Genomic DNA, 26,321 nt, shown 5'->3' with positions numbered 1-26,321 from the left:
GTGCAGTGTGTGTAATACATCAGACATATACAGTGATCACAGTAACTCGGTATATGCGGCAGTAGTGCCAGCCATACATAGTACAGTGTGTGTAATACATCAGACATATACAGTGATCACAGTAACCCGGTATATGTGGCAGTAGTACCAGCCATACATAGTGCAGTGTGTGTAATACATCAGACATATACAGTGATCACAGTAACCCGGTATATGCGGCAGTAGTGCCAGTCATACATAGTGCAGTGTGTGTGTGTAATACATCAGACATATACAGTAATCACAGTAACCCGGTATATGCAGCAGTAGTGCCAGCCATACATAGTGCAGTGTGTGTAATACATCAGACATATACAGTGATCACAGTAACCTGGTATATGCAGCAGTAGTACCAGCCATACATAGTGCAGTGTGTGTAATACATCAGACATATACAGTGATCACAGTAACCCGGTATATGCGGCAGTAGTGCCAGCCATACATAGTGCAGTACGTGTAATACATCAGACATATACAGTGATCACAGTAACCCGGTATATGCGGCAGTAGTGCCAGCCATACATAGTGCAGTGTGTGTAATACATCTGACATATACAGTGGTCACAGTAACCCAGTATATGTGGCAGTAGTGCCAGCCATACATAGTACAGTGTGTGTAATACATCAGACATATACATTGATCAGAGTAACCCGGTATATGCAGCAGTAGTGCCAGCCATACATAGTGCAGTACGTGTAATACATCAGACATATACAGTGATCACAGTAACCCGGTATATGCGGCAGTCGTGCCTACCATACATAGTACAGTGTGTGTAATACATCAGACATATACAGTGATCACAGTAACCCGGTATATGCGGCAGTAGTGCCAGCCATACATAGTGCAGTGTGTGTAATACATCAGACATATACAGTGATCACAGTAACCCGGTATATGCAGCAGTAGTGCCAGCCATACATAGTGCAGTGTGTGTGTAATACATCAGACATATACAGTGATCACAGTAACCCACTACAGTATATGCAGCAGTAGTGCCAGACATACATAGTGCAGTGTGTGTAATACATCAGACATATACAGGGATCACAGTAACCCGGTATATGCGGCAGTAGTGCCAGCCATACACAGTGCAGTGTATAATAAATCAGACATATACAGTGATCACAGTAACCCGGTATATGCAGCAGTAGTGCCAGCCATACATAGTGCAGTGTGTGTAATACATCAGACATATAAAGTGATCACAGTATCCCGGTATATGCGGCTGTAGTGCCAGCCATACATAGTGCAGTGTGTGTAAAACATCAGACATATACAATGATCACAGTAACCCGGTATATGCGGCAGTAGTGCCAGCCATACATAGTGCAGTGTGTAATACATCAGACATATACAGTGGTCACAGTAACCCAGTATATGCAGCAGTAGTACCAGCCATACATAGTGCAGTGTGTGTAATACATCAGACATATACAGCGATCACAGTAACCCAGTATATGCAGCAGTAGTGCCAGCCATACATAGTGCAGTGTGTGTAATACATCAGACATATACAGCGATCACAGTAACCCGGTATATGCGGCAGTAGTGCCAGCCATACATAGTGCAGTGTGTAATACATCAGACATATACAGTGATCACTGTAACCGGTATATGCGGCAGTAGTGCCAGCCATACATAGTGCAGTGTGTAATACATCAGACATATACAGGGATCACAGTAACCCAGTATATGCGGTAGTAGTGCCAGCTATACATAGAGCAGTGTGTGTAATACATCAGACATATACAGTGATCACAGTTACCCGGTATATGCGGCAGTAGTGCCAGCCATACCTAGTGCAGTGTGTAATACATCAGACATATACAGTGATCACAGTAACCCGGTATATGGGGCAGTAGTGCCAGCCATACATAGTTCAGTGTGTGTAATACATCAGACATATACAGTGATCACAGTAACCCGGTATATGCGGCAGTAGTGCCAGCCGTACATAGTGCAGTGTGTAATACATCAGACATATACAGTGATCACAGTAACCCAGTATATGCGGCAGTAGTGCCAGCCATACATAGTGCAGTGTGTAATACATCAGACATATACAGTGATCACAGTGACCCGGTATATGCAGCAGTAGTGCCAGCCATACATAGGCCCTTATTCAGATCTGTGCGGCCGGAGCCGCATACGTTGCTCCGGCCGCACAAATCAATCCCCGCCTACAATACGGATCGCCACGGCCGTCCGTACGCGGACGGCTGGCGATCCGCATGAAAAATGGTGGGGCGTACGCCTCCACCATGGTGGGAGCTGCCCCCTGCATTCGATGGTCGGCGACCATCGAAGGCAGGGCCGCACGCTCCACCAGCTCACGCAAGCTGAGACCACACGGACACTTGTCCGTGTGAAAGCTTGTTTGGGGGCGGAGAGCTGACATCCGGCGATGTCAGCTTTCCGCCCCCATCACTGGCGTCATAGCCTCATTACCATGCATACGCCCCGCGTTTGCATGGGAACGCCCATGAAACGCTGGGCGTATACATAGGTAAATGAGGCTATCAAGCCCCTCACGCCCCTATACGCCCCCTTTGCGGCGTATAATTTTTGTGTGCGGCGATTCCGCCTGCACATGCGCAGAGTGACCTGTGCGCATGTGCAGAGTGAAAACATCGGCGGTACGGCCGCACGCGGGCCGTACCGCACAGATTAGAATAAGGGCCATAGTGCAGTGTGTGTAATACATCAGACATATACAGTGATCACAGTAACCGGTATATGCAGCAGTAGTGCCAGCCATACATAGTGCAGTGTGTGTAATACATCAGACCTATACAGTGATCACAGTAACCCGGTATATGGTGCAGTAGTGCCAGCCATACATAGTGCAGTGTGTAATACATCAGACATATACAGTGATCACAGTGATCACAGTAACCCGGTATATGGGGCAGTAGTGCCAGCCATACATAGTGCAGTGGGTGTGTAATACATCAGACATATACAGTGATCACAGTAACCCGGTATATGCGGCAGTAGTGCCAGCCATACATAGTGCAGTGTGTAATACATCAGACATATACAGTGATCACAGTAACCCGGTATATGCGGCAGTAGTGCCAGCCATACATAGTACAGTGTGTAATACATCAGACATATACAGTGATCACTGTAACCGGTATATGCGGCAGTAGTGCCAGCCATACATAGTGCAGTGTGTGTAATACATCAGACATATACAGTGATCACAGTGACCCGGTATATGCAGCAGTAGTGCCAGCCATACATAGTGCAGTGTGTGTAATACATCAGACATATACAGTGATCACAGTAACCCGGTATATGCGGCAGTAGTACCAGCCATACATAGTACAGTGTGTAATACATCAGACATATACAGTGATCACAGTAACCCGGTATATGCGGCAGTAGTGCCAGCCATACATAGTGCAGTGTATAATACATCAGACATATACAGTGATCACAGTAACCCGGTATATGCGGCAGTAGTGCCAGCCATACATAGTACAGTGTGTGTAATACATCAGACATATACAGTGATCACAGTAACCCGGTATATGCGGCAGTAGTGCCAGCCATACATAGTGCAGTGTGTGTGTAATACATCAGACATATACAGAGATCACAGTAACCCGGTATATGCGGCAGTTGTGCCAGCCATACATAGTGTAGTGTGTGTAATACATCAGACATATACAGTGATCACAGTAACCCGGTATATGCGGCAGTAGTGCCAGCCATACATTGTGCAGTGTGTGTAATACATCAGACATATACAGTGATCACAGTAACCCGGTATATGCGGCAGTAGTGCCAGCCATACATAGTGTAGTGTGTGTAATACATCAGACATATACAGTGATCACAGTAACCCGGTATATGCGGCAGTAGTGCCAGCCATACATAGTGCAGTGTGTGTAATACATCAGACATATACAGTGATCACAGTAACCCGGTATATATGCGGCAGTAGTCCCAGCCATACATAGTGCAGTGTGTGTAATACATCAGACATATACAGTGATCACAGTAACCCGGTATATGCGGCAGTAGTGCCAGCCATACATAGTGCAGTGTGTGTGTGATACATCAGACATATACAGTGATCACAGTAACCCGGTATATGCAGCAGTAGTGCCAGCCATACATAGTGCAGTGTGTGTAATACATCAGACATATACAGTGATCACAGTAACCCGGTATATGCGGCAGTAGTGCCAGCCATACATAGTGCAGTGTGTGTAATACATCAGATATATACGGTGATCACAGTAACCCGGTATATGCGGCAGTCGTGCCAGCCATACATAGTGTAGTGTGTGTAATACATCTGGCCCTGGCAGTGCATCTGGCCCTAGAGATGTATAAATATCACTTAAAATGATAAATGTATAAATACATAAAGTACCCTTTGACTTGAGATAGGATGTCTGGTCTGTGCCAGAGTGGGTCCGCTGGTGACATGGACAATCCACAGTGACAAATAATGGGCAAACAATTGTAAAAGTCATATACTGTAGAACAATCCCTTTGCATAGTTCTTAAAATTCTTTGCATATACTCAATGGCTGATATCCAAGGGTAGTATATCAAAAGTCTCATGTGATGCAATATGTAATATGTGGCACAGTGTAGTCTGCAACTATAGTTATTCAGTTGGTAGATAAGTAGTCACAATGAACTCTAGACATTCCCGCAAAGGACTGCTATCTGTATCCAGAGAGTCCAGATATGTGATATTGCTTAATATTCAGGCTGTTCTAGTAATAGTCATAAGTCAGGGGTGGCCAAACCGGTCCTCGAGATCTACCAATGGTCCACGTTTTCCAGATTCCCCAGCTGGTGCACAGCTGTAGTCATTACTAGCTGTCACTTTCCCCATATCACCTAGCTGGTGCACAGCTGGAGTCATTACTAACTGTCATATGACCCAAATCACCTATCTGGTGCACAGCTGTAGTCATTACTAACGCGTACTCCATTTTCCTCCCCCATTCCAACAAAATACTGTAGGTTAATTGGCTCCTAATAAAAATTAACCCTAGAATGAATGAGTGTGCGTGTACATGTGGTAGGGAATATAGATTTTAAGCTCCACTGGGGCAGGGACTAATGTGAATGTTCAACTATTCACTGTAAAGCGCTACGGAATATGTGTGCGCTATATAAGACACGGTTAATAAATAAATAAACTGTCATATTGTCCCATATCAACTAGCTGGTAGTCATTACTAACTGTCACATGTCCCATATCACCTAGCTGGTGCACAGCTGGAGTCATTACTAACTGTCACATGTCCCAAATCACCTAGCTGGTGCACAGCTGTAATCATTACTAACTGTCACATTCCCCAGATCACCTAGCTGGTGAACCACTACTAACTGTCACATGACCCAAATCACCTAGATGGTGCACAGTTGCAATCATTACCAACTGTCACATATCCCAAATCCCCTACCTGGTGCACAGCTGTAGGCATTACTATCACATATCCCATATCACCTAGCTGGTGCACAGCTGGAGTCATATCTAACTTTCACATGTTCCAAATCACCTAGCTGGTGCACATCTGTAGTCATTACTAACTGTCACATCACCCAGATCACCTAGATGCTGCACAGGTGTAGTCATTACTAACTGTCACATGTCCCAAATCACCTAGCTGGTGCACAGCTGGAGTCATTACTAACTGTCACATGACCCAAATCACCTAGCTGGTGCACAGCTGTAATCATTACTAACTGTCACATTCCCCAGATCACCTAGCTGGTGAACCTCTACTAACTGTCACATGACCCAAATCACCTAGATGGTGCATAGTTGCAGTCATTACCAACTGTCACATATCCCAAATCACCTACCTGGTGCACAGCTGTAGGCATTACTATCACATGTCCCATATCACCTAGCTGGTGCACATCTGTAGTCATTACTAACTGTCACATCACCCAGATCACCTAGATGCTGCACGGGTGTAGTCATTACTAACTGTCACATTTCCCAGATCACCTAGCTGGTGCACAGCTGTATTCATTACTAACTGTCACATGATCCAAATCACTTAGATGGTGCACAGCTGTACTCATTACTAACTGTCACATTTCCCAGACTCCCTAGCTGGCGCACAGTTGTAGTCATTTCTAACTGTCACATTCACCATATCACCTAGCTGGTGCACAGCTGTAGTCATTACTAACTGGTACATGTCCCAAATCACCTAGCTGGTGCACAGCTGTAGTCATTACTAACTGTCACATGACCCAAATCACCTAGCTGGTGCACAGCTGTAGTCATTACTAACTTTTTACATGACCCAAATCACCTGGCTGGTGCACAGCTGTAGTCATTACTAACTGTCACATGCCCCAAATCACTTAGCTGGTGCACAGCTGTAGTCATTACCAACTGTCACATGCCCCAAATCACCTAGCTGGTGTTCAGCTGTAGTCATTACTAACTGCCACATGTCCCAAATCACCTAGCTGGTGTTCAGCTGTAGTCATTACTAACTGTCACATTTTCACACCTGCTGCATTCATTCCTACTATAGATCCACAGGTAGATGGTAGATCTTGAGGACAGGTTTGGTCATAACTTGTCAGCCCAGCAAAGAGGACAGTTGCGCACTGCGAAGGCGCATGCCCAAAATCAGGGGGACGTGGCCTGCAAATTGCATCATTCCCACAAGGCCACGTCCCCATTTTCACCTCTGTGGGGTCTGACCAGTGGCTCTGTAAGCTGCTGGCCAGCCCCCAGCCTCTCTGCTGGGCATGCATCTATTCATCGGACAACAGGGGGACTCCCAACTGACCCCCCTCCCCCCGCCACAGGACACTGACGCCCTCGGACGGGACGCAGGAACGTCCCCAAAAACCGGGATGTTCCCGCAGAAAGTGGGACAGTTGAGGGTATGGTTTGGCCTCCCCTGTCATAAGTTAACAACACTCAGGGCTGGATCAATGGAGTGGCGGCAGCATACCCTACATCTGTACCTTTTTGGCAGGTACAGTACAGTTTTTTGTGGTCTCCAAATGCCCATTGTAAGTATAGGAAAGGGGGCGTGGCCACACCCATTTGCCTGTAGCCACGCCCCTTCCTATATTTGTAGCGGTTCTTGCTCTTGAGATGTTGGAGGGTATGCAGTGGCAGCCATTCCAGGGCCCACATATGTTAGAAGCCCCCACATAAAGTACTGCAGTTACAAAGTCCTCTGGAAGCACAGCCATTCAACAGCGTCCGCCGAGGATCTTCCCCTCCATGGAGCTGCAGGTTCTGGCAGATCAGGGTCAGTGTCGCCTCATTACAATGTGAGGTATTGACCTCGAGCTGGCTACGTCGGTTGCTACGTGGGTGTGGGTGTCACGGGGGGGGAGGGGGATTGGGTAATTTACTTGTGGAGGCCCATACAACATTGTTGCCCCCACCAGTCCTGACAACACAATAGTGTAGCTGTAACTAATGCGACAAAATGACCAGCAAAATGTCCAGCATAAGATATGGAACTTGTTGTAACTAATATATTTATCTTCCCGAAGACGATGAAGACGTGGAAGGAGAAGGAGAAGTGAGGGTGGATTTCCAGTGTTTTACCAAGTATCGCATAGATAATACAACAGTTTTCTGTACTGCCACCAACATACCTGCAGACAACAGAGATCTGGTTCGGTTCAAACTATGGTAGGTAGGTGTTTGATATGTGACAGATAGCAATCACTGCACCTGTGCACCAGGGAGGTGGTCTGGAAAAGTGACCCGTTAGCATAGGCATATTTTATTAGAGTGTGCACTGCTGGAGGAGTGTGTTTAATTATGTTATGCAAGGCAGCGCCCCCATTACAGGTTATGCCAAGCAGAGCCCCCATTATACACTGGTTACACCAGGCAGAGTCCACATTATATACACCTTACAACGGGCAGAGATTCTGGGATACACATATTACATGAGGCAGGACTCACTTATACACGTTACACCAGACAGAGCCCCCTTATACACATCATGCCAGATAGAGCCGGCGCTACACCAGGTAGAGAGGGAGAGGAGGGGAGAGGACTCTGATGGAGGAGGGTACTTCCCAGCATTAGGCTCCACCCCCTTAATCACACAGAGCCAAACAGTTGCAGCCTTGGAGGAAATAGGGGGTTATTCTATCAACAGAGGTGTCCTTCTTGAGGGAGGGGGGTGGATCTGAGGTGTGGGGGTGTCCGACATTAGGGTGCGCCTGTGCAGTGTCTGATTAACCAATAGGTTTGTTAGCAAACACCCATCCGATGTACTGAGAAGGGAAACATTCTTAAGGTGACTGCCAGATGGCTGTGCTAATGTAACTTACTGATGGAACCATTACTTTATGTACATTGTGCTACAGCGCCAGCTGGTCAGCCTAAAGCCAAAGTCTCCTTCACACCCCACAAGCATTAGATCCTACATACCCATATAACCCTTGTTACATGCACATGGGCAGTATGACTGGCAAGTCCCTGAGCGCTCATACATGTTTGTTTAATAGCATTACAAGAGGAGATACATGTGTATTAGCCTCGAGTACCTGGAACCTGTAGTCAGGCCCTGTGCCTGTGCACATGAGGCACCACCCGTGCACACGCCTATGGGCGGGATGTATTAATATACATCGCCGCCCATCGCATGGCAGCCGCCGCTGCGATGCTGCCGCATATGTACTAACATATGCGGCCAGCATCGGGTTGCGGTGATGGAGACCCCCGCGATACCTGTGATGTGGGCTGTAGGGGTCTCCGTCACCTCCCGGCGGCTGCCTGCGTCTCCTCCTCCCCCCTGAAGCCGGATGGGGGGGGAGGAGGAGATCAAAGGAGGAGGGGCGCACGGACGGCGTACGGCGGTCGGCGAAAGAAGCCCATAGGCTTCTATAGGGTATCGCCACCCAGAGGGTGGCGATACCCTGCCTTGCGAAAACGGGGCGGACGGGTATTGATACATAGGAAAATGCGGTAAAACAGGGGTTTTACTGCATTTTCCCTTTAGTACATCTCGCCCTATGTCTGTTAGTAATGACTACACCTGTGCACCAACTAGGTGGCCTGGAAACATGGGAGGTCATTCTGGTTGACTCGCAGAGCTATGAAATTATTTTCGAGTCAACTAAACGCTGCCCGATGCTTGCATGAAGGTCCGCACGGATGCAGATTTTCCCTGCAAGCATGTGAATGGATGCTTTGCATTAACATCCATCTGCAGCTTACATGCAGGGCAGAAATCATTCAATGGTCGTCGGCCAACGAATTATTTCTACAGCGCTCAGAAATCTAAAATCACTCTCTGGTCCGTTGACATCAGTTGCCTGACCCCGCCTTCCACATCATGGACGAACTACCATGGGAATGCCCAGCGTTTCCATGGGAACGCTCATGAATCGCTGGGCGTTCCCGTGGCATAAGTGAATATGCGCAGGTCATCACCATTGCGAATTTGGTGTATCAACCAGAATGACCTCCGTGAACTGTTTTCGATCCCGAGGACCGGTTTGCCAGCCCTGGTCTATGGTACTGCTGTGCTGGCATAGCTTCGATTGATGTATCCCACCCTTCGTGTTTCTGTAATTGTTGCATAATATTGGACATATTTTCTCTTTACAGCACCTCTGACAGCACACAACCACCCAAATGTGACACCAAGGGAGAACATGAAGGGTTGAATACATTTTCTACACCATTGGAAGTTACAATTTGTATGATGTGGAGAGGGGAGACGTTCTGGAAGTGGAAATGGCGTCTAAACCAAAATGGTAAGAGATTTATTCTACAATCCAGGCATGTCCAAACTGTGGCCCTCCAGCTGTTGTGAAACTACACATCCCAGCATGCCTTGCCATAGTTTTACCATTCCCTAATAGCAAAACTGTGGCAAGGCATGATGGGACTTGGAGTTTCACAACAGCTGGAGGGCCATAGTTTGGACATGCCCGTTATACAACGTTGATTAACTGTGAATGTCCCTGTGTTTCTGCTTTTTTTAGTAAAGTTTTCCGGCGGTGCGATTTTACTTTCTTGGGTCTAAAGAGATAATGGGCCAGATGTACTGTACTAAGCTTCAAAAAGGGATACTGTGGAGAGTGGTAAACTACCAGCCAATCAGCACATTACTGTCACTTTTCATACACAATCTGTAACATGGCATTTAGCAACTGATTGGCTCGTACTTTATGACTCTCAACTTTATCACTTATTGAAGCTTAGTGCATCTGGTCCCAGATCTTGGAAGAAACCTCATCTATTATTTCTGATGGACGATTGTAGCATAACATAAATTCTCAATGTTAAGAAAGGTCAGTCAGTTTCAGTGGTGGATCCAGCGCTGCGTATCACACCACATAGTACAGGGGGAGCTGGTTTGCACAAGGGATGGCCATCGACCATCGATGATTCGAAATCATCAATGGTTCATGGCCGATGTCGAATACTTTTGTCATCGATGGGGGAGTACCAGATGGTTTCCCTCCATCGATGGAATAGCAAAACGATGTTTTGCTGTTTTTTTTCCCCCAAAATGCCGGGACACGGGGCATAGCTCCGCCCCCGACACCCGCGAAGCCCGCGCCCCCGTGTTTTGATTGGCCCAGAGGCCATTCAATCAAACACAATGGATGACCATCGATATGTAAAAATATTGATGGTCATCCATTGCATAGTTAAGCACTATCGATGGCCAGTTGCCAAATTGCCATCGATGGCAATGGCAACGATGGCCATCCCTAGTTTGCACATATATGAACTTACATGTAGGGATGAATGTAACATATTGTATGTGCTGGCTGAAGACCTATCACAGCATCTGCAGCACCTTAGACTCCCCAGACTCCTATTGGCTAGGTTTCACAGTAGTCAGGGGGGGCGGGCTTTGAAGGAGAGTGCATCCTGGGTTCAGCGGCGGCTGTTATAGACACACGCTGTTGTCCTCAGGGACCTGCAGCTAGCACATATGTTATGTATATCTCTGCATGTATGTTCATATGTGCTAATTGGCTCTCACTGCAAGATGTGGTGTAAGCTGCAGCCCTCCTCCTCATGCATCATACCTTCCCATGTGCACCTATCATCTCCCCTCTCCTCTGCCCCTTGCCTCACCAAGCATGCCTCTGCCCCCTCTCCCATGAGTGCCTATGCCTCCTACCTACCAGCTCCAAATGTTCCCCTATCATATCCCCACCCAATACAGATGCAGACACATTCATCTTTGCTGCGATGTATATGTGCAGTGTTTGCATCCTGGAGGCCCCCCATAGGAGTTAATGGCGTGTGGTATTACCCCCAATTCCACTGAAGTGGTCCCAATGGGCTAAATGATCATTGTTGATCTGCTGGTAGAGAGGAGAAGAATTCTATTGGTGGGTATCTGGTCTCACTATGAATTTGCACTTACATTGTGTCACACTTTGACACGCTGCACAGTGACTCCTCCTGGGCCCAAAGCTGGCAGGGCCCGTACCTGAGTCCTCTTACACTATACAGCACACCCGCTGTAGATTGTAGCACAGAGCGAGGAGAGTTCCGGGAATGTTCCGTACCCCTCTAACTTGGTGTATTTGTGTCTTGTACTTTGCATTTTGGTTATCATCATTTCTCTGAGAACAAGTAGCATGTTAAAACAAAATATATTCATTTAAATATATGTCAGTATACGATTCAACTCATGTTCTTTTTTTTTTCCTTTGGTATACAGCCCTACCTGACCCTCCGTTGAATCTATTCATCAATTATAATAATCAAACCGAGGATTATTTATTTAATATTAAAACATCTTATAAAGGCTATGATTATCTAACTGAGAAGTTGGTTCATGAAATTGTCCTGCGTACTGAGAGAGAGGAATGGCCCGTAAGTAAATATGCTCACATGTTGCGCTGAAGTCTTCATTCACACTAACCAGGGCCGGCACTGGCCAATGTGATGCACTAGGCAAGATTTTAGCAGCATCTTTTGAAACTACCCTCACCCAGTGGTGTAACAGTGGCACTGCAGCCCAAGTGGTGGCTTGGGGGAGCCAGCGCCATGGGGGGGGGGGGGCATGGTCTCTGCAGATTCCAATGGGACTGGCTGTCCGTACAGAATCTGCTAAAAATGTCCCTTCAAAAATGTCCGCCACTTTGGAGGAGACAGATGCTACTGGACAGATGGATAGATGCCAGAGGTCCTACTGGGTAGCGTATATCGCTACCCAGAAGTTACAGATTCTGGCTAGCGATTTATATAGCATGTATACCCCCGGCAACAAGCATGTAATCCCCTGACAAAGCAGGTAACCCACTGGAATTGAGCAAAATATACTGGCAATGAATAAGAAACCCCTGGCAATGAGCATGTAACTCCTGTCAATGAGAATGCAACCCCTGGCATGAAACCCGTAGCAATGAGCATTTAATATGTTGTCCACTAATGCAAAAGCCTCTATGACAGACATGTCCAAACTACGACCCTCCAGCTGTTGTGAAACTATCATGATGGAACTATGTCCCATCATGATTCGAAAACAGGGATGGGGGTACGGGAGGAGGTCAGTCGCACTGGATCTATACAATTTTTTTTTTTAAATAATGGTGTAGATGGACCCTCAGTACAGTTAGGTGGGTGTTTCCACTTTATTATTTTCAGGAGGGTGTGCTACCACTGGACATGGAGAAGAGCATATTTCAGAAAGAAAGAAGAGAAATGTCTCTGTGTGGTGCACCTCAAATCGCAAAGTTTATTAAAATATAGCCTTTATTGAATATTTTTTTAAAAGACAAGGAGGCGAAATATTGACAAACACGTGAAAACATATAACACAGACAGTGTAATGATAAAAAGGATAAGGATTTATCCTTGCTCAGTGTGGCCCAATTCCCTGGATGTCCCCTATGGATGTCAGTAATTGGTGCTACTGTGGCATTACTGGCAAGAAATTCAAACTTTAAATATCTGAGTGCTCAGCACTTCATTTAATTCCTGTCAGCTATTGATAAGTGTCCAAGTGATTAGACTTAGCCTGCTACTTTTCTAGTATGTTTTAACTTAGCAAAAATTTAATTTAAATAGTGCTGCTGATTTCCCACCGGGTATGTGGTAAAACAAAATATAATTTAACTCCTCAACCCTGCTGGGGGAAGGGCAGTACAAATCACAGATGAATGGCAAGGTTTAATACGTATGTATGAAGTAGGACTCTGCTATAATAATACCGTTGCCAATCCTGTTTAATGTACCTGTGGGGCTAAGTACCTTCCCGGCGGGTGAGAGCTGACGAGAACTGCCACTCCTTGTCAGTCTCACACCGCTGTGGGGAGGCAAATGTGGTAGCGGCTATCACAGAGCTAGGCGGGCGGCGGCGTGTAAGTGACAGCGCCGTCCGTCCCGTCTGCTCTGTGAGCAGTAAGCGGCGGTGCAGACGTCACACACCGCGGCTTAGAACAGGCGTGCGATCCCAGTGGAAACTGGCGTACGCTCGTCCTGTCAATTACAGCTAGACACAGATCAATACAAAGTATACATGGGGAGGGGAAAAGGGAGTCAAACACACTGAGCTATTAGGTCAGTGTACACTTCGCCAAACGGAGCTTCATCAGGACCAGGTCCTGATGAAGCTCCGTTTGGCGAAGTGTACACTGAACTAATAGCTCAGTGTGTTTGACTCCCTTTTCCCCTCCCCATGTATACTTTGTATTGATCTGTGTCTAGCTGTAATTGACAGGACGAGCGTACGCCAGTTTCCACTGGGATCGCACGCCTGTTCTAAGCCGCGGTGTGTGACGTCTGCACCGCCGCTTACTGCTCACAGAGCAGACGGGACGGACGGCGCTGTCACTTACACGCCGCCGCCCGCCTAGCTCTGTGATAGCCACTACCACATTTGCCTCCCCACAGCGGTGTGAGACTGACAAGGAGTGGCAGTTCTCGTCAGCTCTCACCCGCCGGGAAGGTACTTAGCCCCACAGGTACATTAAACAGGATTGGCAACGGCATTATTATAGCAGAGTCCTACTTCATACATACGTATTAAACCTTGCCATTCATCTGTGATTTGTACTGCCCTTCCCCCAGCAGGGTTGAGGAGTTAAATTATATTTTGTTTTACCACATACCCGGTGGGAAATCAGCAGCACTATTTAAATTAAATTTTTGCTAAGTTAAAACATACTAGAAAAGTAGCAGGCTAAGTCTAATCACTTGGACACTTATCAATAGCTGACAGGAATTAAATGAAGTGCTGAGCACTCAGATATTTAAAGTTTGAATTTCTTGCCAGTAATGCCACAGTAGCACCAATCACTGACATCCATAGGGGACATCCAGGGAATTGGGCCACACTGAGCAAGGATAAATCCTTATCCTTTTTATCATTACACTGTCTGTGTTATATGTTTTCACGTGTTTGTCAATATTTCGCCTCCTTGTCTTTTAAAAAAATATTCAATAAAGGCTATATTTTAATAAACTTTGCGATTTGAGGTGCACCACACAGAGACATTTCTCTTCTTTCTTTCTGAAATATGTCCCATCATGCCTTGCCACAGTTTTGCTCTTAGGGAATGCTAAAACTATGGCAAGGCATGCTGGGATGTGTAGTTTCACAACAGCTGGAGGGCCACAGTTTGAACATGCCTGCTCTATGACATGCCACATTATCATTTATTTTATTTATTATTTATTAACAGTTATTTATATAGCGCATACATATTCTCTGGTCAAAGTCCTCCATTGCCAAGTCATTGGGTCCTTCTACGTTATACTCATACTATTACTATTGAAGAGATGTATGAAATGTCCAATGGAGGTGTTACCCATAACAGCAAATGAGAATCCAGCTGTCAATTATCTAGTACATTCTTCAAAATTACAGCAAGAATCTGATTGGCTGCTTAGAGGAACACTTTTCGTCATTAGTATTTAGATGATTAATATTAATTGCTACTTGACAGGGAACTAGGCGTCAATAGGGTATACTTAGCAGACGAGGGTGTCCCAGGAATGATTGGGTGCGCACAGGGTTGCTATGGGGGGGGGGCTGGATTGTGAGAGGCTCAGATGCACTCATACTGGCACCCAATCAAGAGCTGCTCCTGATAGGCTGCCAGTCTGCGAGCTGTGATTGACAGCACCAAATATGAAATCCTGCTGGCTCTGTCTCTCTTGCCCATTGCTGCCTGCCCAGGTCTTCTTCCCAGAGGTGCTGCTGATGTGATCCTTGCACGAATTCTGGATGTGCATATGGGCCACCGCATTGTTCGCCTCCTGTCTGGAAGCAGAAGGTGTGGCAGGAGTTGCGGAGCATTTTTATAGGAACTCTTAAGCCCCATACACACAGTTACATTTTTACTGTTTTTCTATTTGATTTTGCTTATATAGTCAAAAAATCTAAATCGAACGGTTTTCAGCCACATTCGAACCCGATCTGCGGCATTCAATCCTGATCGGTGCTCATGTATTCCGCTCCTATCCCACCTTCACCCAGTTGTGCCCACAGATGCCAGGTTTCCTGCCAATTGTGATATATAATGCACTGTACACAATGCAGCGCAGAACTACACTCCCACTTTAGTTACTCTTTGATATAATGTCAAGAAATTAAAATGTGTCCTAACTATATGAAAGCTTCTATATCTGTCTCATTCTTTAATTTGTATATTTCAGATATGTAAAAAAAAAACATACAGAATGGGAATCTATAAGAAGGTGCGTGTTACTGATGTCTACATGCAGGGTCAGTCTGGCCCAAGGGGTACTGGGAAACTCCCAGTGGGCCCCACTGCCCAAGGGTCCACATCTTCAATAAGGTTCCAGACTGCGCCCCTGTGCAATTATATATGTTACATTATACTGCACAGGACTCTGATGTTTTTCCTCCAGTTACAGTTGATGATCAAATAATTAATGCGTTTCCGCATCTGGATAGTCACTGTGCTCTTTATGAGGGTTTAATTAACCTTTTATAGTCTTTTTGTGTTAAAGTAATTCCGTTACTTATTTAGCAATAGTAAGTCTGCTCGAAGCAAAAGCTTTGAAAGCTAGTCTGCTACCTTTTGTGTTTCTGCATGTGTGAGAAAAAGATGTAGCTTCACATTCTGCCAGCAGATGGCAGTGTTTCCTAGACACACGGACACTAGACAAATATATATTATAGATCTGCAATTAATGTAAAAGAATATAACTGGGAACTTTTTATATGTCTGATATAATTATATGTGCCTGAATTTACTTTATTTTGTTTTCTACTGAACAAATAGACGGAAACGCAAAGGGTTTTAAGCCCCATACAGGCTACCGATATTGGCGGCAGCGGGCACTTGCCGATGTCAGCGGGGGGGGGGAGAGAATGATGGCGCCGGTAGGGGGGCACGTACAGCAGACACTACATGTTCCTTGGTAACGAGGTCTTCACGTCTGTATATGAATAGGCAAGGGGGAGGGAGTTAATGATGCATGTGAGCGCGTATCGTTAACGTTATTGATTGTACACACTAAACGAGATAGTAAAAGATATCGCTCAGATCTCGTCTAGTGTGTATGGGGTTTTATCTACAGTAAGTAGGATAAATGCATTTTTAATGTGTTCTTTTCACTTGCCACCTACTGTAGTGTTTTGAGACTTCAAGCGACTTACGGGTTCCAAAAAGGAATCTTGAATATTCTACAAAGTACGAGGCCAGAGTTAGATCAAAGCCGAATGGAAATTACTTTGAAGGACCGTGGAGCCAGTGGAGTAAAACAGTCGTCTTTGAAACAGAGGAGATTGAAACGGGTACAGTAAGATCATTGCAGTGCCGGGGGGCCTTGGTAATAAGTCCAAATTTACTATTTGCACTGAAAACATTAGCGGACTGATTCTGTGAGCTATGTCCTCATGTACGTCACTTGCCGGTGTAGCGGATGCTGATGCTCGAAAAGCCCTTCTACAGGGTACATATGTGTGTCTACATGTGTAAAGGCCCCCATACATTAGGCCAACTTATCCTAAGGACAAGTCGGACCCAATTCTCCTGTGAGCCACCCGAAGCTTACGATTTGGCACTTGATGTGCCATTTTTTGGCATGTGATAAAATCACTTGCGATTTATAACTTGTAAAACTGGGGAGCTGAAGGGCGGCAAGGAGTGCTGCACTAGCGGGCGGTGAGGAGCAGTGGGGCGGGTGCTGGGCGCTCCGCTAGTGGGCATGAGGAGCAGTGGGGCAGGCAGCAGGTGCTGTGCGCTGCGTTAGCGGGCCGGGCGGTGATCATATCATCAGCGGGACGCCGGGACGGGTATTAGATTTTTTTTTAAAACCTGTCAAATTACTGGCTGTTCTCTGATTGACTGAGAGAGAGCACTCTCAGCCAATCAGCTGCCTCCCTTCTGGCTGATAGAGTTTTCAATGAATCATAGAACGGCCAGTCGTGAGCAAACAGGGAGGTTGGACGTGATCTTTTATGCTGAACATCCGACCTCCTGATCCGATCCATTGCGCACAGGAACATTGCCGTCAGTGGAAGTGTGTCTTTCATCAGTCCCTAACACTGACACGCTCCCATCATGCCTGCCGCCATTAGCCACCAACTGCCCCTAACTGCCATTTTTTGAACACAGCATGTAAAATGCCTTAGACGCTAATTTGCTGGATTTATTGGGACAGTTGAGGGTATGGTTTGGCCTCCCCTGTCATAAGTTAACAACACTCAGGGCTGGATCAATGGAGTGGCGGCAGCATACCCTACATCTGTACCTTTTTGGCAGGTACAGTACAGTTTTTTGTGGTCTCCAAATGCCCATTGTAAGTATAGGAAAGGGGGCGTGGCCACACCCATTTGCCTGTAGCCACGCCCCTTCCTATATATGTACCGGTTCTTGCTCTTCAGATGTTGGAGGGTATGCAGTGGCAGCCATTCCAGGGCCCACATATGTTAGGGGCCCCCACATAAAGTACTGCAGTTACAAAGTCCTCTGGAAGCACAGCCCTTCAACAGCGTCCGCCGAGGATCTTCCCCTCCATGGAGCTGCAGGTTCTGGCAGATCAGGGTCAGTGTCGCCTCATTACAATGTGAGGTATTGACCTCGATCTGGCTACGTCAACTGCTACGTGGGTGTGGGTGTCACGGGGGGGGGGGGGGGGGGTGATTGGGTAATTTACTTGTGGAGGCCCATACAACATTGTTGCCCCCACCAGTCCTGACAACACAATAATGTAGCTGTAACTAATGCGACAAAATGACCAGCAAAATGTCCAGCATAAGTTATGGAACTTGTTGTAACTAATATATTTATCTTCCTGAAGACGATGAAGATGTGGAAAGAGAAGTGAGGGTGGATTTCCAGTGTTTTACCAAGTATCGCATAGATAATACAACAGTTTTCTGTACTGCTACCAACATACCTGCAGACAACAGAGATCTGGTTCGGTTCAAACTATGGTAGGTAGGTGTTTGATGTGTGACAGATAGTAATCACTGCACCTGTGCACCAGGGAGGTGGTCTGCAAAAGTGACCCGTTAGCATAGGCATATTTTATTAGAGTGTGCACTGCTGGAGGAGTGTGTTTAATTATGTTATGCAAGGCAGCGCCCCCATTACAGGTTATGCCAAGCAGAGCCCCCATTATACACTGGTTACACCAGGCAGAGTCCACATTATATACACTGTACAATGGGCAGAGATTCTGGTATACACATATTACATGAGGCAGGACCCACTTATACACGTTACACCAGACAGAGCCCCCTTATACACATCATGCCAGATAGAGCCGGCGCTACACCAGGTAGAGAGGGAGAGGAGGGGAGAGGACTCTGATGGAGGAGGGTACTTCCCAGCATTAGGCTCCACCCCCTTAATCACACAGAGCCAAACAGTTGCAGCCTTGGAGGAAAGAGGGGGTTATTCTATCAACAGAGGTGTCCTTCTTGAGGGAGACTGCCAGATGGCTGTGCTAATGTAACTTACTGATGGAACCATTACTTTATGTACATTGTGCTACAGCGCCAGCTGGGCAGCCTAAAGCCAAAGTCTCCTTCACACCCCACAAGCATTAGATCCTACATTCCCATATAACCCTTACATGGGCAGTATGACTGGAGAGTCCCTGAGCGATCATACACGTGTGTTTAATAGCATTACAAGAGGAGATACATGTGTATTAGCCTCGAGTACCTGGAACCTGTAGTCAGGCCCTGTGCCTGTGCACGAGGCACTACCCGTGCACTTTCCTATGTCTGTTAGTAATGACTACACCTGTGCACCAGCTAGGTGGCCTGGAAACATGGGAGGTCATTCTGGTTGACTCGCAGAGCTATGAAATTCGCAGCTTTTCGAGTCAACTAAACGCTGCCCGATGCCTGCATGAAGGTCCGCACGGATGCAGATTTTCCCTGCAAGCATGTGAATGGATGTTTTGCATTAACATCCATCTGCAGCTTACATGCAGGGCAGAAATCATTCAATGGTCGTCGGCCACCGAATTATTTCTACAGTGCTCGCAAATCTAAATTACTCTCTGGTCCGTTGACATCAGCTGCCCAACCCCGCCTTCCACATCACGGCCTAATTACCATGGGAATGCCCAGCGTTTCCATGGGAACGCTCATGAATCGCTGGGCGTTCCCGTGGCATAAGTGAATATGCGCAGGCCATCACCATCGCAGTATTGCAGTATCAACCAGAATGACCTCCGTGAACTGTTTTCGATCCCGAGGACCGGTTGGCCAGCCCTGGTCTATGGTACTGCTGTGCTGGCATAGCTTCGATTGATGTTTCCCACCCTTCGAGTGTCTGTAATTGTTGCATAATATTAGACATATTTTCTCTTTACAGCACCTCTGACAGCACACAACCACCCAAATGTGACACCAAGGGAGAACATGAAGGGTTGAATACATTTTCTACATCATTGGAAGTTACAATTTGTATGATGTGGAGAGGGGAGACGTTCTGGAAGTGGAAATGGCGTCTAAATAAAAATGGTAAAAGATTTATTCTACAATCCAGGCATGTCCAAACTGTGGCCCTCCAGCTGTTGTGAAACTACACATCCCAGCATGCCTTGCCATAGTTTTACCATTCCCTAATAGCAAAACTGTGGCAAGGCATGATGGGACTTGGAGTTTCACAACAGCTGGAGGGCCATAGTTTGGACATGCCCGTTATACAATGTTGATTTACTGTGAATTTCCCTGTGTTTCTGCTTTGTTTAGTAAAGTTTTCCGGCGGTGCGATTTTACTTTCTTGGGTCTAAAGAGATAATGGGCCAGATGTACTGTACTAAGCTTCAAAAAGGGATAATGTGGAGAGTGGTAAACTACCAGCCAATCAGCTCATTACTCTCACTTTTCATACACAACCTGTAACATGGCATTTAGCAACTGATTGGCTCGTACTTTATGACTCTCCACTTTATCACTTATTGAAGCTTAGTGCATCTGGTCCCAGATCTTGGAAGAAACCTCATCTATTATTTCTGATGGACGATTGTAGCATAACATAAATTCTCAATGTTAAGAAAGGTCAGTCAGTTTCAGTGGTGGATCCAGCGCTGCGTATCACACCATATAGTACAGTTGGGAGCTGGTTTGCACATATATGAACTTACATGTAGGGATGAATGTAACATATTGTATGTGCTGGGCTGGCTGAAGACCTATCACAGCATCTGCAGCACCTTAGACTCCCCAGGCTCCTATTGGCTAGGTTTCGCAGTAGTCAGGGGGGGCGGGCTTTGAAGGAGAGTGCATCCTGGGTTCAGCGGCGGCTGTTATAGACACACGCTGCTGTCCCCAGGGACCTGCAGCTAGCACATGTTATGTATATCTCTGCATGTATGTTCATATGTGCTAATTGGCTCTCACTGCATGATGTGGTGTAAGCTGCAGCCCTTCTCCTCATGCATCATACCTTTCCATGTGCATCTATCATCTCCCCTCTCCTCTGCCCCTTGCCTCACCAAGCATGCCTCTGCCCCCCCTCCCATGAGTGCCTATGCCTCCTACCTACCAGCTCCAAATGTTTCCCTATCATATCCCCACCCAATACAGATGCAGACACATTCATCTTTGCTGCGATGTATATGTGCAGTGTTTGCATCCTGGAGGCCCCCCATAGGAGTTAATGGCGTGTGGTATTACCCCCAATTCCACTGAAGTGGTCCCAATGGGCTAAATGATCATTGTTAATCTGCTGGTAGAGAGGAGAAGAATTCTATTGGTGGGTATCTGGTCTCACTATGAATTTGCACTTACGTTGCGTCACACTTTGACAAGCTGCACAGTGACTCCTCCTGGGCCCAAAGCTGGCAGGGCCCGTACCTGAGTCCTCTTACACTATACAGCACACCCGCTGTAGATTGGAGCACAGAGCGAGGAGAGTTCCGGGAACGTTCCGTACCCCTCTAACTTAGTGTATTTGTGTCTTGTACTTTGCATTTTGGTTATCATCATTTCTCTGAGAACAAGTAGCATGTTAAAACAAAATATATTCATTTAAATATATGTCGGTATACGATTCAACTCATGTTCTTTTTTTTTTTTCCTTTGGTATACAGTCCTACCTGACCCTCCGTTGAATCTATTCATCAATTATAATAATCAAACCGAGGATTATTTATTTAATATTGAAACATCTTATATAGGCTATGATTATCTAAAGGAGAAGTTGGTTCATGAAATTGTCCTGCGTACTGAGACGGAGGAATGGCCCGTAAGTAAATGTGCTCACATGTTGCGCTGAAGTCTTCATTCACACTGACCAGGGCCGGCACTGGCCAATGTGGTGCACTAGGCAAGATTTTAGCAGCATCTTTTGAAACTACCCTCACCCAGTGGTGTAACAGTGGCACTGCAGCCCAAGTGATGGCTTGGGGGAGACGGCGCAGTGGGGGGGCATGGTCTCTGCAGATTCCAATGGGACTGGCTGTCCGTACGGAATCTGCTAAAAATGTCCCTTCAAAAATGTCCGCCAATTTGGAGGAGACAGATGCTACTGGACAGATGGATAGATGCCAGAGGTCCTACTGGGTAGCGTATATCGCTACCTAGAAGTTACAGATTCTGGCTAGCGATTTATATAGCATGTAAACCCCTGGCAACAAGCATGTAATCCCCTGACAAAGCAGGTAACCCACTGGAAATGAGCAAAATATACTGGCAATGAATAAGAAACCCCAGGCAATGAGAATGTAACCCCTGGCAATGAGAATGCAACCGCTAGCAATGAGCATGAAACCCCTGGCAATGAGCATGAAACCCCTGGCAATGAGCATGTTACCCCTGGCAATGAGCATGAAACCTGTAGCAATGAGCATTTAACATGTTGGCCACTAATGCAAAAGCCTCTAGCTGTTGTGAAACTACAAGTCCCATCATGCCTTGCCACAGTTTTGCTCTTAGGGAATGCTAAAACTATGGCAAGGCATGCTGGGATGTGTAGATACACAACAGCTGGAGGGCCACAGTTTGAACATGCCTGCTCTATGACATGCCACTGTGCTCTGAAGGCTTAATGCAGAGTTTCACATACATCTGTTTTCGGCTGATTGGGGGCTGAAAGTGTGGGCAAGCGTGGAGACCACCTGTATTCAGACGCATATCCACCTGCAAGGAGATGGATCCTTAGAGGGTGCGGGAGGGTTGTTGTACCTTAATGTATATTTATCTATATTTTGCACAATAAATGCGACATTATCATTTATTTTATTTATTATTTATTAACAGTTATTTATATAGCGCACACATATTCTCTGGTCAAAGTCCTCCATTGCCAAGTCATTGGGTCCTTCTACGTTATACTCATACTTCCCAGTATATCACAATAGGTCAGACTCCAAATTACTATTCAAGAGATGTATCAAATGTCCAATGGAGGTGTTACTCATAACAGCCAATGAGAATCCAGCTGTCAATTATCTAGTACATTCTTCAAAATTACAGCAAGAATCTGATTGGCTGCTTAGAGGAACACTTTTCGTCATTAGTATTTAGATGATTAATATTAATTGCTACTTGACAGGGAACTAGGCGTCAATAGGGTATACTTAGCAGACGAGGGTGTCCCAGGAATGATTGGGTGCACACAGGGTTGCTATGGGGGGGGGGCTGGATTGTGAGAGGCTCAGATGCACTCATACTGGCACCCAATCAGGAGCTGTTCCTGATAGGCTGCCAGTCTGCGAGCTGTGATTGACTTGCAGCAGCACCAAATATGAAGTCCTGCTGGCTCTGTCTCTCTTGCCCATTGCTGCCTGCCCGGGACTTCTTCCCAGAGGTGCTGCTGATGTGATCCTTGCACGAATTCTGGAGTGCATATGGGCCACCGCATTGTTCGCCTCCTTTCTGGAAGCAGAAGGTGTGGCAGGAGTTTCGGAACATTTTTATAGGAACTCTTAAGCCCCATACACACAGTTACATTTTTACTGTTTTTCTATTTGATTTTGCTTATATAGTCAAAAAATCTAAATCAAACAGTTTTCAGCCACATTCGAACCCGATCTGCGGCATTCAATCCCGATCGGTGCTCATGTATTCCGCTCCTATCCCACCTTCACCCAGTTGTGCCCACAGATGCCAGGTTTCCTGCCAATTGTGATATATAATGCACTGTACACAATGCAGCGCAGAACTACACTCCCACTTTAGTTACTCTTTGATATAATGTCAAGAAATTAAAACGTGTCCTAATTATATGAAAGCTTCTATATCTGTCTCATTCTTTAATTTGGATATTTCAGATATGTGAAAACAAAACATACAGAATGGGAATCTATAAGAAGGTGCGTGTTACTGATGTCCACATGCAGGGTCAGTCTGGCCCAAGGGGTACTGGGAAACTCCCAGTGGGCCCCACTGCCCAAGGGTCCATATCTTCAATAAGGTTCCAGACTGGGCACCTGTGCAATTATATATGTTACATTATACTGCACAGGACTCTGATGTTTTTCCTCCAGTTACAGTTGATGATCAAATAATTAATGCGTTTCCGCATCTGGATAGTCACTGTGCTCTTTATGAGGGTTTAATTAACCTTTTATAGTCTTTTTGTGTTAAAGTAATTCCGTTACTTATTTAGCAATAGTAAGTCTGCTCGAAGCAAAAGCTTCGAAAGCTAGTCTGCTACCTTTTGTGTTTCTGCATGTGTGAGAAAAAGATGTAGCTTCATGTTTTGCCACAGATGGCAGTGTTTCCTAGACACACGGACACTAGACAAATATATATTACTAGGTGATTCATCGCGCCCTACGGGCGCTCTTCACACCGTCGTAAGGGGCTGCGCCCCCTTAATTTGTGAACGTTTGCATATGAGAAAGATGGTTAGAATTGTATGAAAGATGGCCTGTATTGCAACTTGAGTTATAGGTGAAATGTGTTAAATAGAGAGCATATGATGTGGAAGGGGGTGTGTATTGTTTTGTTTAATTAAAAAGCGGTTACAGAGTAAGATGTACATTGATAGTGTGGATGGTACAGTGACATTTGTGGGTGTGGGGGGGGGCTGTGTGTGCATGTTGTCTAGGTGTGTGTGTGCAATAGTATAGTAGGGTGTTTCTGAGTCAGCGGCTCCCCACTGGCGGAGGTCACGACATAGGAGGCTGGGTAGTGATAGGGGTGTGTGGGCATAAGGGGGACTAAAGAGGAGGGTAGGAGATACTGATGCTGCTTCTGCCAGTGGGTGAGGGTCCAGCATGGCAGTACAGGAGTACAGGATGGTGGCCCTTAGTCAGTGTCTCCTCCTACTGGGTGGGAGTTCGGGTGCATGAGAGCAGGAGGCTGGGCTATGAGGCATGATAGGGGCATGTGGGCAAAACAGCGTCACTAAACTCCCCAGTGGTGGAAGTTACGGTTCAGGAAAGCAGGAAGCTGGGTAGTGATAGGGGTGTGTGATTATACGGGGGACTAAAGAGGGGCTTAGGGGTGCCGTGAATTGCGGGAGGGGCGCGGGGGTGCCGTGAATCAAGGGAGGGGGGGCGCAGGTGTCGTCGAATCGTGGGAGAGGGCGGGGGTCCGCAAAGCGTGGGAGGGGGCGTGAATTGCGCGAGGGGGGGTTGCGAATCGCGGGAGGGGGGTGCGCGGGGGGTCCGTGAATTGCGGGAGGGGGGTGGCACGGGGCGCGATGAATCACCTAGTTGGTTATATATTCTTGTAGAAGGATGGTAGGATGTTGCTGTCATTCAGAATGCATTTACATAAACAGTAATAGTAGCAGTAAAAGGTCTGACTTAAAACACCTACAGTAAAACAGAACAGGTGTTATATATTATACAAAGAATTGGTTGATGATGTGTAGGTTGACGTGCACATAGTTCATAGTTGTCACTGGAAAAAAATTGCTACAAGAAAAAATCAACACAGAAAGTTCAACACATGTAAATGTTGACATAAGTGTGGCACTTCATCGGTGTCCATGTCGACACATGAGAATGAATATGAAAACATTTAAAAAAAGAAAAATAAATCTTCAAAAACTCCTGTCAACCTTTTTCATTGTCGACCATAGCCGTGCCAGTGTTTTGCATGTGCCATTTAATCCTGGGGTTGCCGTGAATCGCGCGCGGGGTGGGGGGTGAAGGGAGGAGGTGAGGGGTGTCCGCGAATCGGGAGGAGGGGTCGTGGGTGGATGCCGTGAATTGCGGGAGGGGGGGGGATCGCGGGGGGGGGTGATTGCCGCGAATTGTGGGAGGGGGGGGCGCGGGGGGTTGCAGTGAATCGCGGGAGGGTGGGTCGCGGGGCGCGGGGGGTTGCCGCAATGACAGGAGGGGGGGTCAGGGGTGGGGAATCGCGGTAGGGGGGGTCGTGGGGGGCACCGTGAACCACGGGAGAGGGGGCCCGGGGGGTTGGCGCGAATCGTGGGAGGGGGTCGCGGGGTGCCGCGAATCACAGGAGGGGGGTGTGTCACGGGGTGGGGCTGCGAATCGCGGGAGTCACCGGGGGTGCCGCGAATTGCGAGGGGTGTGCTGCAAATCGCGGGAGGGGGGTCGCGGGGGGTGCCGCGAATCGCCACAAGAAAAAATCAACACAGAAAGTTCAACACATGTAAATGTTGACATAAGTGTGGCACTTCATCGGTGTCCATGTCGACACATGAGAATGAATATAAAAACATTCAAAAAAAGAAAAATAAATCTTCAAAAACTCATGTCAACCTTTTTCATTGTCGACCATAGCCGTGCCAGTGTTTTGCATGTGCTATTTAATCCTGGGGTTGCCGTGAATCACGTGCGGGGGTGGGGGGGGAGGGAGGAGGTGAGGGGTGTCCGCGAATCACGGGAGGAGGGGTCGTGGGTGGATGCCGTGAATTGCGGGGGGGGGGGGGATCGCGGGGGGGGGTGATTGCCGCGAAT

The 26,321-nt window shown here is 46.8% G+C and overlaps 1 protein-coding gene across 2 annotated transcripts in view; it reads left to right on the top strand.

Moving 5' to 3' along the window:
* The window catches only part of IL7R (interleukin 7 receptor), a 61,990-nt gene that overhangs the window by 19,059 nt on the left and 16,610 nt on the right, over positions 1–26,321 (top strand). Inside the window, exons 2-10 of one of the 2 annotated variants that reach the window (XM_083154904.1) lie at positions 7,559–7,700; positions 9,636–9,784; positions 11,719–11,873; positions 15,663–15,704; positions 16,608–16,770; positions 18,279–18,414; positions 19,811–19,959; positions 21,534–21,688; positions 23,715–23,756. In XM_083154904.1, the coding sequence (XP_083011030.1) occupies positions 7,559–7,700; positions 9,636–9,784; positions 11,719–11,873; positions 15,663–15,704; positions 16,608–16,770; positions 18,279–18,414; positions 19,811–19,959; positions 21,534–21,688; positions 23,715–23,756 (1,133 nt within the window). The remainder of the gene's footprint in view (positions 1–7,558; positions 7,701–9,635; positions 9,785–11,718; positions 11,874–15,662; positions 15,705–16,607; positions 16,771–18,278; positions 18,415–19,810; positions 19,960–21,533; positions 21,689–23,714; positions 23,757–26,321) is intronic. The other variant, XM_083154909.1, reaches the window with a different exon arrangement.

The sequence above is a fragment of the Crinia signifera genome, chromosome 1, assembly GCF_055691185.1.
Source record: "Crinia signifera chromosome 1, ASM5569118v1, whole genome shotgun sequence".
Lineage (NCBI taxonomy): Eukaryota > Metazoa > Chordata > Amphibia > Anura > Myobatrachidae > Crinia > Crinia signifera.
The sequence above is the reverse complement of the archived record's forward strand: the minus strand, read 5'-3'. Positions and strand labels throughout refer to the sequence as shown.